Genomic DNA, 11,572 nt, shown 5'->3' with positions numbered 1-11,572 from the left:
ACCATGCCTGTGTCACCCTCAGGCACAGTGCTGCTCCACCTCATGCCTCCGGAGAGAGAAGAGGTCTGGGGACCAGCAGAGAGGAGGGAGGAGGAAGATCAGACTGGTCAGCAATCAGGTAGGTGAGCTGCCCACAGCCGCGTCTGGGGTATGGTAGGAGCCACGGGCCTGGTGTGGCTCTCGGTGCCCTCGCCCACGGCCAGTGGCCTCGAGCAAGCAGAGTGAGGTGTCAGCAGGCCACACCTACCTGTCATTCTAACCTCCACGGGGCTTGGCCGGGCAGTGGTGAGCACTGGGCCTCCATGCCACCTTCCCGCAGGGCCCTCACGCAGCGTGGCCTCGGTGCCACAGCCACTTCCAGACATCTGTATTTGTCCTGTGGTTCCTGGACTGACCTGCACAGCCCCACGTCTCTCCACTTGAGCCTTTCCCTATGAGAACATGCAGAACCCCCCAAACCCGAGCGGACAGGGCCACACCCATGGCGTCCTGCTCTGAGCACTTCGTCCTGCAAACCTGTGGTCGGACTCAGGCCTTTCATTCTGTTTTGCTTTTCTGGGCAAGCCCTTCATAGGTGGTACAGTGGGGTCCACAGACCTGTGGGCTCCTTCCACGGAAGGCTCTGCCTGCCCAGCAGGGTAGGAGGCAGGCCCTGCCCTTGAGACTGGGTTAGGGTGGGGCCTGCAGCCAGGCTGGCTCCCCTGGGCAGTGCTGGCTTGGCTCTTGGCACGAGGTGGACACTGACATGCCCAAATGTGGGGAGGGTCTGCGTTCCCAGCCTCAGATGATGGCAGTTAAAGCAACTGAGTGACAGCCTGAGCCAGAAGCCTCCGGAAAGCCACGCACTGCCTCTGTCCGTCTCCCTCGCTTCTGGGAAGAACCAGAAGCCAGGAGACTGACACTGCCGGGAAGTGGGCTGGGCGCCCGGGGCCTGGGCCTTTGAGGGCCAAGCTGGATGGGGCCTGGGAAGCCGGTCTGATTTCCATGCTTCCTCATCCAAGTATCAAATGGGGCCTGGGGGGTCTCCAGTCCCCAGTGCCTTGAGACGCCTCACTTGCTGCAAGCTAACCACGCCCTGAGCCATGGGCGTGGGGAGCTTGGAGGAGCAGAGCCCCCAGGCCAGAGAAGCTGCTCCCCGGCCCATCTTCCCTGCAGGCTCCTCCTGGCTGCTTTCCCTGGGACTCCAGCCTGGTGGCCAGCCCCTCCCTGGGACGGGGCAGGGTTGGTGTGTCTGATGGTGTGTCTGATGGGGCGCGCCGGCCGTGTGTCCTGCAGGAGGAGCCGGCGGCTGGAGCCCAGGCGGGCAGGGCCAGGCTGTTCATGGTGGCCGTGAAGCAGGCGCTGAGCCAGGCCAGCTTCGCCGTCTTCACCCAGACCCTGCAGGACTACAAGGGCTCCGATGACTTCCAGGCCCTGGCAGACCGTCTCGGCCCGCTCTTTGCCGAGGACCCCAGGAAGCACAAGCTGCTCCAAGGTGCCCTGGGGGGTGCTGTGGGCGTAGAGCGGGCGCCAGGCTCCATGTCGTTCCCTGCTCCCTAGAAGAGGTCTGGGCGGTGGCCCACAATCGCGGGGCTCCAGCCCGGCACTGGCTGCAGCATCCCTTCTGACAGGCTTCTACCAGTTCGTGCGGCCCCACCACAAGGAGCGGTTTGAGCAGCTCTGCCTGCAGCTGACGGGCCAGGGCTGCGGTAACTTGCCCAAGCACAGCCTTCCCCCTGGCCAGTGGGCACGACCAGCCTTGGAGCCCAGTGGTGAGCAGCGCTTGACCAGCAGGACCCTCAGACTCACCCTCGGGTGGGGCCTAGCGGGTGGGGCCCTGGGCTGGGTCCTCACTGGGGCTAGCCTCCCTGTTCCTGCCTGAGAACTGGCAGATCACTGCGGGCTGGTACCACGTGGGGAGCCTGGCCGTCCTGCACCTGGGGCTTACTGCAGGACATCCTGGGGCTCTGGCCCCTCATCTATCTGGAGTGGGCCCTGCACCTGCAGAGCCAGGGAGCCTGGCTTTGGAATGTCCCATTGCTCGTGGGAGGGGACTTTCCAGGCTGAGAGTCCCGCGCCCGCCCCCGCTGGGCTTGGTGCACATTGGGATGTCCTTGCACCTGCCCCTCCCAGCTGTCCATGGGAATGTGTGAGTCATAGGTCCTCCTGCTGTGGTCCCAGGAGCGTTGTGAGGCCCAGTCTCCCCTTGGACAGACATGCTTCTTCCCTAGGGAGCACTTCGGACCCTCAGGGACCAGTTGGATGACTCCTGCATCTCCATGTTTCTTCAGGAAGGAGGCAGCCTGACTCCAAGCTGACCCTGTCCCAGGGCGCGGCCAGGCAGCTGGACCCTGGAGAACATCTGAACCAGGGTGGGCCCCACTTGGCCTCCAGGCCACCACCCCAAGGTACCTGGTCCCTGAAGAGGCTTCGTGTCAGAACCAGGAGCTGAAAAACCCTGGAGGGGGAGTCTCCTGGGGGCCTCCCTAGTTCCGCACCCCAGAGCGAGGGAGGCTGACACAGGCATCCCCAGACCCTGGGCTCCTGGACCCCGACACCGTCTGAGCCGTGTTACCTCTCCTCCAGGAGACCCCAGCGGTTGTTGGCAAAGGGGGTCTGGAGCCGCTAGAGCAGAGGCGCGGGGCCAGCTGGCCGTGAGGGCCTACTTGGCAGATGCCCGCCGGGCCTTGGGGTCTGCAAGCAGTAGCCAGCTCCTGGCAGCACTGACCGCCTACAAACGGGACGATGACTTCGAGAAGGTGGTGGCTGTGGTGGCGGCACTTACCACGTCGAGGCCAGAGGACTTGGCCCTGCTGCAGAGCAAGTGGCGAGGGGCTTGGGGGTGGGGGGCGGGCCGGGGGGCGGGCCCCGGGCGGGGCCTGAACGCTGCCTCCACCGCCGCCGCCGCCCGCAGGGTTCAGCATGTTCGTGCGTCCACACCACAAGGAACGCTTCCGGCAGACGTGCGCAGACCTGACCGGCCAACCTGCCCCAGGCGCGAGCACCGGGACGCCGGGACGCCGGGAGGGGAGCCCCACCGTGCCTCCCGACCTCGCCGCCGGGGCTCCCGGGCCAGGTAGGGCGACCCGTCCTGCCATCCCTGGAGTCCTGCTCAGCCGGGCAGGGGTGGCAGTAGATGTGTGCCCAGGCGCCCCTCGGACCCATGGTTGTCTCCAGGCCCCTCGGAGCAGGAGAGGCCAGGGACGACTCACAGCAAGACCTCCTCCTTCCTGACACGGCGGCCCCCCGGGGACCCCCTGGGACACACGCAGTCTCAGTGTGGTAGGCCTCCTGTAGGGGCGTGGGAGGCCGGCCCTAGCAACAGGCCGGCGGCGCTCACAGCGGCCCCTGCGGCAGGCCTGCTGTGCCCCGGCTGCAGGGCGGAGGAAGCGGTCCCCTTCCAGTGCCCCTCCTGTGACTTTCACTGCTGCCGGGCCTGCTGGCAACAGCACCTCCAGGTCGGTGGCCGGACCCCAGGGACACGGCTGCCTGGTGCCACTGCACGTGGTGGGCTGAGGGGTGGAGTGGTCAGCCATGCCCATCAGGCATGTCCAGCGCCCTGTGTCTTCACAGGCCAATAGGAGGACGTGCCCTGCCTGCTATGCCACCACCAGGAAGCAGAGCCTCTCGCAGATCTTCTGGCCGGAGCCCCAGTGACTGTAGGGACCTTCTGAGCACTGCAGGGTCTGTGGAGGCCCAGGCTGCCCCTTCCCTGGTCCAGACTGGACATCTGCCTGTTGGCTGGGGGCAGGCCAGGCCCAGCCCCAGCTGCCTCTTCGCCAGAGCCCACCCATCAGGGAGGCCAGGGTCTGGGCACGCCTGGGAGAGGGTTCTGTCTGCTGGCCTGTGGGTCAGCCTCAGGGGCTTTGAAGCTGAGCCCACGACCCGGAAGGATGGACATTTTTGGGACCCGTGCCAGGGAAGTGGACCTGTTCTGTCAGGTGGCAGTGCTCTAATAAAGCTTCTGGCACTACTGTGTTCTGTCTACGTGGCCTGAGCTTGGTGGTGGGGTTTGAGGGTGCCAGGGAGAATGGATGAGGGCGTCTGTGCAGGGTCCCCCTCCCACTGTCCCAAGAGCACTTTGTTCAAACTTGGCTCAGCCTCAGTCCACAGCTGGACAGGAAGACACGGTGACACCAGAGCATAAAGGAGCCGGGAATACCCCCCACTTCCAGCCCGCTGACTGCTGACTGATCCGGTCACTGGGTCATGGGAAGGTGCTGGGAAGGGCCCACAGGACTGCCCCCTGCGCTGGGTCGTGGGGAGGGCTGGCGCCAGGCCGGCGGCAGGGGCTGTGACGTGGCCGTGGCCCACGACTGGATCAGAGCGTGGCCCCCTGGAGGTCCCGGCCCCGCCCCCGGGGCGTGGCGGGGCCGGCCCATATAAGGAGGCGGGAGCCGGAGTGCGAGGGCGGCTGCAGGTAGGGCGGGCGGGACCGCGGCACGTCTGGCGTCCCGGCTGAGAACCGTTGCCCCCGCTTCAGGGAGGACCATGAGGGCGCTGCCCGCCTTTCTGCTGGCACTGGCTGTGCGCGGGGCGGCGGCGGGCGCGCCCACCTACCGGTGGCGGGACGCCGACACGGGGGAGTGGCTGGTGTGCGGCCAGTGCCCCCCGGGCACCTTCGTGCAGCGGCCGTGCCGCCGGGACGGCCCCACGACGTGCGGCGCTTGTCCGCAGCGCCACTACACGCAATTCTGGAACTACCTGGAGCGCTGCCGCTACTGCAACGTCATCTGCGGGGAGCACGAGGAGGAGACGCGGCCGTGCGCCGCCACTCACAACCGCGCCTGCCGCTGCGTCCCGGGCTTCTTCGCGCACGCTGGCTTCTGCCTGGAGCACGCGCCCTGCCCGCCCGGCGCGGGCGTGGTGGCCCCCGGTGGGTGCGGGGCGCTCGGGGGGCGGAGCCGGGCCGGGAGTCCAGCCCAGCTCCCCTTGACCCCGTCTTCTCCATCTGTTCACAGGCACCCCCAGCCAGAACACGCAGTGCCAGCCGTGTCCCCCGGGCACCTTCTCAGCCAACAGCTCCCGCTCCGAGCCGTGCCAGCCTCACCGCAACTGCACAGCCCTGGGCCTGGCCCTCAACGTTCCAGGCTCCCCCTTTCGCGACGCGCTGTGTACCAGCTGCGCGGGCTTCCCACTCGGCACGCCGGAGCCGGGGGGACCAGGTGAGGCGGGCGGGGCCGGCGGGGTCAGCCTGTGCCTGTGTCCAGGCCTGGCTCGAGGAGGCATTTAGCGGCCCCTGGGAGGGGCTTCCGGAAGCGGGGTGGGGCCCGGAGCCGCGCGGGGAGCTTGGGCCGCGGGGGAGGCTCCGGCGAGTGCACTGCGCTGGGGCTTCCGCGCTGGCGGGAGGTGCTGTCCCCCCCACACCCGACGGACATTGGGAAGCTGAGACCCAGAGTGTAAACAGCTCGCAGTGAAGTGGCAGGTCCCGTGTCGCATCTCGCCCCTGGGGAAAGCGCAGTCCCGGCAGGTCACTCCCAGCTGTGGGCACGGCGAGTTCCACGGCCTCGTGGAGGGAGGACGGACTCTGTGCGCAGGACCGGCCGAACCCCCTCGCTCTGACCCCTGCAGGACCCGAGGAGTGTGAGCGTGCCCTCGTGGACTTCGTGGCTTTCCAGGACATCGCCTTGAAGCGGCTCCAGCGGCTGCAGCAGGCCCTGGCGGGCCCCGGCGCGCGGAGTCCGGCGTCGCCCAGGGAAGGCCGTGCGGCCGTGCAACACAAGCTGTGGCAGCAGCTCACGGAGCTCCGCCGGGCGCGGCCGGGCGCGTTGGCCGCGGGGCTGCTGCGCGCGCTGCACGTGGCCAGGCTGCCCGGGCTGGAGCGCACTGTCCGCGCGCACTTCCTCCAGGCCCCCTGAGCGCCTCCCCTATTTAAAGTGAGCCGTCCCCCAGCCGCACCAAAGGAGGCTACTGATCCGGCTCCCATCACGCTGAGGAAGTTTATTTTTTATAAAGCCGTTTTGTAAAACTCCTGTACAGTTGAAGGAGGTGTCTGCTCAGAAGCCGGTGGAGACACCTGGTGGGGAAACACCTGGGTGGCACCCGCGCTTCCCTGGTCCTCGGGTTACCTCACACCCTGGGACAGACCCTCGATGGGGGGAGGGTCGTGGGAGGTGGCCAGAGGGTGGCAGGTATGCCCCTTCCAGCTGTGGGGCACAGCAGGGAACCCGCAGGCTCACTGAGCCCCCCAGGCGAGCTCTCGGCGGTTAGGACAGTGTAGAGGGTGGGTCAGGGCTGGCCTGCGAGCAGCACGCAGGGGCAGTGCCAGGGCTCCGCTGTGGAGCAGGACCCAAGAGACTGGCCCCTCCCCCCCTCGCGTTCCACCCACGCCCCACTGGCAGGGGACTTCCCAGGAGGGACCAGCCAAACACCTTCCCGGGGCCAGCGTACATTCTGGGAAACGGCTCTTCCCTCTGGGGCAGACTGTTCCAGCGCAAGAGGGGCATGGAATGGGACGTCCAGCCCTGGCTGCCCTCCCCTCCGCTCCCCTCCCCACGGGCCCAGGAGCCCCTGTCTGAACCCAAGGGGCCCTGAGGGAGGGATGGGACCTCACAGCCAGGACTCCTCATGAGTCACTTCACCTGCAGCTGGGTTCCCCCCACCACTGGACTCATCCCTTTTCCCAACAACTCCTCTCAGGCCCCCACTGAAGAGCGGGCAGTCTGGAGGAACCTGACTCTAGGACATGAAGCCACCAGGTCTCTGGCTGTGGCCAGGCCATTCCCACAGAAGCAGGAAGGCAGTGCGGGGGAGCCCCTTGTGCTGTGGTCACTGTACTGTCGGGTGTCCACCACCCAGCCACGGGCGCCTGGAGGGACAACAGACAGGAGCCACACTGCCCATCTCCACTTTGCACACGTTTAGCCCTGCTGGCCTTGGGGGATGTAGGCCAGGTCTCCCTGAAGGTGACGCCAGCTCCCAGCCCCTCCAGAATCACCGGGCCCCACCGCTGAGGGAAAAGCCCCCTTTCCTGCAGGTCCCCTCAAGCCTCGCCCCGGGCGAGCTGCCCCCAGGCCCGCTGCGCCCAACATTGTGCAGAAGCCTCTGGGTGCAAAGAAAAGTTTGTGTTCAGAAAAAGAGGAAGCCAACCCCACCCCAGGATGGTGGCTGGAACCCGCAGGGACCCTGCTGCTGGGCACAGGACGCGCCTACGTGATGTCCCTGTGCCGTGGCGGCCGGCGCATGTTCCGCACCACGCACTTCACCATCCACTCGATGCCCTCGCGCACGCCATTGCTGTGGAGACAAGCGGCATGAGGGGGGGCCGCCCAGGAGCCCGGCCGCAGGGGACGCCCCCACTCACCCTGTGAGGGCCGAGCAGGCCTGGGTCAGGCAGTCCCGCCGCCCGATCTTAGCGATGCAGTCGCTGAAGGCCGTCTTGATGTCGGGGATCGAGAGGCACGGCTGCGGGAGGCGAGAAGGGAGGGGCTGCCAGGCTGCCGGGCTGGGGGCCAGGGGGTGGCAGGCAGTACTGGCCCTGTGGCCTCTCTGCCCAGGAGGAGGCCTGCCAGCGTCGGGCCTCAGGCTGGACGGACCAGTGGTCTAAGATGCACCTAGACCCTCAGGTTGCCTGCAGGCAGGACACAGGGTTCCAAACGGGCCACCGCCAGGCGGAGCCCCCTCCACGGGGACAGTCACTGAGCAGTGGCTGGTCAGCTGAGATTGGGCCTGGGGGCCGGGGATGGCGGCTGACAGGGTAGGGGTGCCTTGGTCTTTTCTCTCCAGAGCTTTCCTCTGGGTTTCTGCACTCTAGGCTCTGCCACACACAGCCAAGGGTAACAGGGAAGGACAGGGCACTGCCCCCCCCAGGGGAGGGCAGGGGAGGCCTCAGGAGAGCTGTGTCCCCCGACTCATGTGGCTTGGGGTATCCGAGGGGGGTGGGCCTCCCCTGGAACAGGCCCCCGGAGCCAGGGCAATGGGCAGGCTCACCTCGACATCCTGCTTGTTGGCCAGCACCAGGATGGGGACGCCGTCCAGAGCCTCACTTGCGACCACCTTCTCTGGTAGGGGGGAGAGACAGCGGTGAGCACCCTTCGTCCACCCGACTGCCCAGCCCAGCCCAGCCCATCGCAAGCCAGGGGCCCCACATCCCTGCGACCTCTCCGCAGGAGTGGACACTATCCCTGGTGGCCAGGGCCCTCCTGACCGAGCATGGGCCCAACTCCAGACACGTGGCCTGAGCAACCCCCAGCCCCACCAGGCTGTGCTCACCGAAAGCTTGCTTGGACTCCGACAGTCTCTCTTCGTCCGTGGAGTCGATGACGTAGATGACACCGTGGCACTCCGCATAGTACTGGGGAGGGGCAAGAAGGGGGCTGTACCCTGGGCATTCAGGCACCCTTCTGGAGGGCTTTCTGGGGGTGGAGAGCTAGGGCGGAATGGAGCTGCGTCCCCAGACCTGTCAGGGCTGGCCTTGGATGGGCGGCCACCTCCCCTGCCCACTTCCTGGGTGCTGCACCCAACCTACTCCAGCATTTGCTCCTGCAAACCTCCCAGACCGCCAGCCTGATGGTGGCTCAAGGGGACAGGTGAGGCTTGGGGCCTGAAGAGCCCAGACCAAGCCGGTCTACAAAAGCCACCAAAGGGCTTAGGCCAGTGCCACATTCCAAGCAGCTATCCCGACAAGGACCGAGGCAGATCACCGGGCTGAGATCTGTGCTTACTTGGGGCAGCAGCCTCACAGGAGCCCCGACAGGCCTTCCCTGCAGGAGCCTGGGGTCTGCAGGAAGGGCCAGAGGCACCACAGGGGCCCTCGAGGGGCAGCCATGCAGCTGGCGAGCCCACTGTCTGCCCCACTAGAGCACTGCCAACATCCGCACTCACGTGGGGCACATAGCAGAATCTCTGCCACTTTGCCCTGGCTCTCCTGCCTGTCACAGCCAGAGGTCCTGCTAGCTGGGCAGGAAGAGCCAGTGGTCACCGAGCTGGAGGACGCTCTGGCACATTCTTGGGTGTGACCCCACCAGTCTGAGGCAAGGTGCTGTGTCTGTACTTGCTACAGAGAAGGCAGCCCTGGGGTTCACAGGCCACAAGTCCCGCACACAGGGACTTCTCTGGAGGACTGCAGCTCCTCTATGGGGACTCCAGGCGGCAGAATGGCCATCTGGCTACACCCGACAGCTGCTAGGCCCCGCAATGTATGAGGTCTGTGCAGAAAGGGCCAGTGTGGGGTCTGCAGCCTGGTGGAAATGCCCACTCCCTTCCAGAAGCTGACACGCACCCTGCACCCCTCCCTACGTCTCAGCATCAGCTCCTGAGACCCTGCCCTGTGACAGAATGTCCAGTTGTCTCACTCCCCATGTGGGTCTGGGGTTCAGACAAGACGACTCTGGCTTGGTCTGGTGTCAGTACAACTGAAATGGCCTAACCTTGTGGCCACAGGACGGAAGCGGACCTTGTGGCGGGAAGTGAGAGCAGGAGGGACACTTTGGAAGAGGACCAGGGAGGGTGACTCACTCAGTTCTAAGTACACGGGCAGTAAGTGTTGGGAAGGGCACGTCTGTGCCCCCAGCGTTGGGCTGCACCGAAGCCACCAGGCCAGTCCATGGGGAAGAGCCCCTAAGGGCAGGAGCTGGGTGTATCCTGCTCACTGCTGGACCCCAGTGCCTGACACAGGCTGAGCTGGGGACCAACTCCTGCTTTAGTGTGGGGAGAATCTCAGAAATGGCCAAACTCTATGTCAAAAGAGAAGGCAGCTGCTGTGGGCCTCTGAGGACACCCTCCCCTGATGTGGAAGGGGACACCATGGAGGACGAGCCCCAGGCCAGAGTGGAGAGGAGAGAGTGGGGAGCCTCAGGCCTGGTAGTGAAGCTGCCACCAGGCCGTGCCTTCCCCACGTCTGTTCTCGGCGATCTTCTGTCTCGTCCTGTGTTCATTAGCAACAAAATCTCTAAGGCCAAAGGAACTGAGTGTGTTGTCATTCTCAGGGGAGTGACTTGGGAAGCAGGATAGGATTGAGGGGGAAGCCTCAGGAAAACCAGGGGTGACGGGAGCTGCTGACCAGAGGGAAGGTGGTCTGAGGACTTGTCAGAAAAGGCAGGAGACCACAGGTGCCGTTCGGAGAGACACGGCCCGAGGGCAGGGGCTACGTGGCATCTGTCTCACCTTGTCCCACAGAGACTGCAGCTCTTCCTGCCCTCCTAAGTCCCAGAACATGAGGCGCGCCTTCCCCACGTCCACAGTGCCGACTGGGGAGAGAGGAACAGGGGTGAGGCTGTGGCCCAGCTCTCCCGGGTGCTTCTTGACCACGGGCTAGCGGGAGCACAGGCTGCACCCAGGGCTCAGGCCGCCTGCAGGCCTGTGGGTGTCACAGCGTCCTCGGGGGTCTGCCCCCAAACCACAGCCCTCAGGGGCCCTCTTACTGTTTAGACCCACGGTGGTGGTGATTTTGGAGAGACTCATGCCCCGGTAGTCCTTGTTAAACCGGGTTTTTGACTGCTCCAAGAAGGTCTGGGGAGAGACCGAGACAGGCACCAGATAAGGGCTGGTGTGGCTTTACAAGTCGGCTTCCCAAATGCCCCTTCCGGGGCCTATTAGTTTAAAACAGAACAGACCGTTTCGCTTTTAAAGCACTTGGTGACTGTCCCATGGCCCACGGGTTTGGATTCTGTCCGGGCAACGAACAGGCCGCTACAGGTCTAAAACCAAAGGACCAGACCCCGGGGTGGGGTGGCAGGAGCAGGCGCCTACCGTCTTCCCAGCATTGTCCAGACCCAGGATCAGGATGCAGTACTCGTCCTTCTGGAACACGTACTTGTACAGCCCCGACAGCAGCGTGTACATCCTGCCCTGGGCGCGCGAGACGTCGTCGGAGGCCATGTCACCGTCGGAGGCCATGTCACCGCGCCTCCCTGCGCCAGCTCCGCCCTGCGGTCAGGGCCGGCCCCGCCCCCGCCCCGCCCCGCCCCCCGCGCCGGCCCCGCCCCCGCCCCGCCCCGCCCCCGCCCCCGCCCCGCCCCCCGCGCCGCCCCCCCCCGCCCCGGCCCCACGCACTCTGCCCCGCGCACTCGCCCCCGTAACGCCCCCCGCACCACTGCGTGGGCTCGTCGCGCCCCCTCCCGGCCCCCGAGGCATGTGCATCCCGAGTGCAGGCCGGGCCTCGGCTTCCTCCGGCCTCAGGACCACAGCCAGGGCTGGCCGCGCTCAGCACGCCGCCCCCCGGGCCGCCCCTCGGAGGCGCACGGCGGGCGCCCGGTAAACACGCAGCAGGGCCCTGTGCCCGCGTTAACGGGGACGCTGCGCTTTCTGCAGGCGGCGGTGCGTGCGGTGGCCGGTCGCTGCGGCCCCGGAGCAGCCCGGCAGGAGGCTGGTGGCGTGGACACACGGCGGCGGGAGGCCTCGGAGCCCGACAGCCGCTCTGACACCGGCTTTCGGGGCCCGCGACCCGGCCGCCCCGCCCTCGGGCCCGGGGCCCTGCTCCGCCCGCCCGGGGGCGACGACCCGGCCCCGGCCTACCTGTGCTCGCCGGGGCCGCGGAGCGACCGCGCGCCCACCCCGCTGACCCCGCGCGGCGCCCGATGGGACCCGGCCGGCCTCCAGAAGGGGGCGGAGCCGTCCCGGCGGCCCCCGCGGCAGGCACTTCCGGCGGCGGCTG

At 66.8% G+C, this 11,572-nt stretch overlaps 3 protein-coding genes across 9 annotated transcripts in view; 2 read left to right on the top strand and 1 right to left on the bottom strand.

The window, feature by feature from the left end:
* RTEL1 (regulator of telomere elongation helicase 1) overlaps positions 1 to 3,956 on the top strand; it is a 30,512-nt gene extending 26,556 nt beyond the window's left edge. Inside the window, exons 28-35 of one of the 3 annotated variants that reach the window (XM_081033826.1) lie at positions 23 to 118; positions 1,276 to 1,474; positions 1,611 to 1,751; positions 2,271 to 2,387; positions 2,566 to 2,799; positions 2,894 to 3,055; positions 3,157 to 3,437; positions 3,553 to 3,956. In XM_081033826.1, coding sequence (XP_080889952.1) covers positions 23 to 118; positions 1,276 to 1,474; positions 1,611 to 1,751; positions 2,271 to 2,387; positions 2,566 to 2,799; positions 2,894 to 3,055; positions 3,157 to 3,437; positions 3,553 to 3,636 — 1,314 coding nt within the window. In that variant the 3' untranslated portion in view covers positions 3,637 to 3,956. The remainder of the gene's footprint in view (positions 1 to 22; positions 119 to 1,275; positions 1,475 to 1,610; positions 1,752 to 2,270; positions 2,388 to 2,565; positions 2,800 to 2,893; positions 3,056 to 3,156; positions 3,438 to 3,552) is intronic. The other 2 variants (XM_081033827.1, XM_081033828.1) reach the window with 2 other exon arrangements.
* A 323-nt stretch (positions 3,957 to 4,279) lies between these two features.
* TNFRSF6B (TNF receptor superfamily member 6b) lies at positions 4,280 to 5,953 on the top strand. The gene is made up of 3 exons (XM_081034711.1): positions 4,280 to 4,855; positions 4,941 to 5,144; positions 5,551 to 5,953. The coding sequence occupies exons 1-3, from the start codon at positions 4,471 to 4,473 to the stop codon at positions 5,835 to 5,837; spliced, it is 876 nt and encodes a 291-aa protein (XP_080890837.1). The 5' UTR covers positions 4,280 to 4,470; the 3' UTR covers positions 5,838 to 5,953.
* Positions 5,892 to 11,535, bottom strand: ARFRP1 (ARF related protein 1). Of its 5 annotated transcripts, XR_013992333.1 has the most exons (9): positions 11,434 to 11,535; positions 10,669 to 10,767; positions 10,341 to 10,428; positions 10,084 to 10,166; positions 8,191 to 8,272; positions 7,909 to 7,979; positions 7,283 to 7,383; positions 7,074 to 7,215; positions 5,892 to 5,995 (listed from the first exon to the last, which is right to left on the bottom strand). XR_013992333.1 is itself a non-coding variant. In XM_081034714.1 (8 exons), the coding sequence occupies exons 2-8, from the start codon at positions 10,759 to 10,761 to the stop codon at positions 7,128 to 7,130; spliced, it is 606 nt and encodes a 201-aa protein (XP_080890840.1). In that variant the 5' UTR covers positions 10,762 to 10,767; positions 11,434 to 11,535; the 3' UTR covers positions 7,029 to 7,127. The 5 variants fall into 5 exon arrangements, 2 of the variants coding, with proteins under 2 accessions (XP_080890840.1, XP_080890839.1); XR_013992334.1 differs by lacking the exon at positions 11,434 to 11,535 and having other exon boundaries at positions 5,899 to 5,995; positions 10,669 to 10,852; XM_081034714.1 differs by lacking the exon at positions 5,892 to 5,995 and having other exon boundaries at positions 7,029 to 7,215.
* Between the last annotated feature and the right edge of the window lie 37 nt (positions 11,536 to 11,572).

The sequence above is a fragment of the Rhinolophus hipposideros genome (assembly GCF_964194185.1).
Source record: "Rhinolophus hipposideros genome assembly, chromosome: 22".
Taxonomy (NCBI): Eukaryota; Metazoa; Chordata; class Mammalia; order Chiroptera; family Rhinolophidae; genus Rhinolophus; species Rhinolophus hipposideros.
This window is presented reverse-complemented; position numbering and strand designations above follow the sequence as displayed.

Coding starts and splice junctions, on each gene's coding strand:
- TNFRSF6B (XM_081034711.1), top strand. CDS start 4,471: ATGAGGGCGCTGCCCGCCTTTCTGCTGGCACTGGCTGTGCGCGGGGCG. Junction 4,856..4,940: donor CGCGGGCGTGGTGGCCCCCG/GTGGGTGCGGGG, acceptor ATCTGTTCACAG/GCACCCCCAGCCAGAACACG. Junction 5,145..5,550: donor GCCGGAGCCGGGGGGACCAG/GTGAGGCGGGCG, acceptor TGACCCCTGCAG/GACCCGAGGAGTGTGAGCGT.
- ARFRP1 (XM_081034713.1), bottom strand. CDS start 10,815: ATGGCCTCCGACGGTGACATGGCCTCCGACGACGTCTCGCGCGCCCAG. Junction 10,429..10,668: donor TGGACAATGCTGGGAAGACG/GTAGGCGCCTGC, acceptor GTCTCTCCCCAG/ACCTTCTTGGAGCAGTCAAA. Junction 10,167..10,340: donor CACCACCGTGGGTCTAAACA/GTAAGAGGGCCC, acceptor CTCTCTCCCCAG/TCGGCACTGTGGACGTGGGG.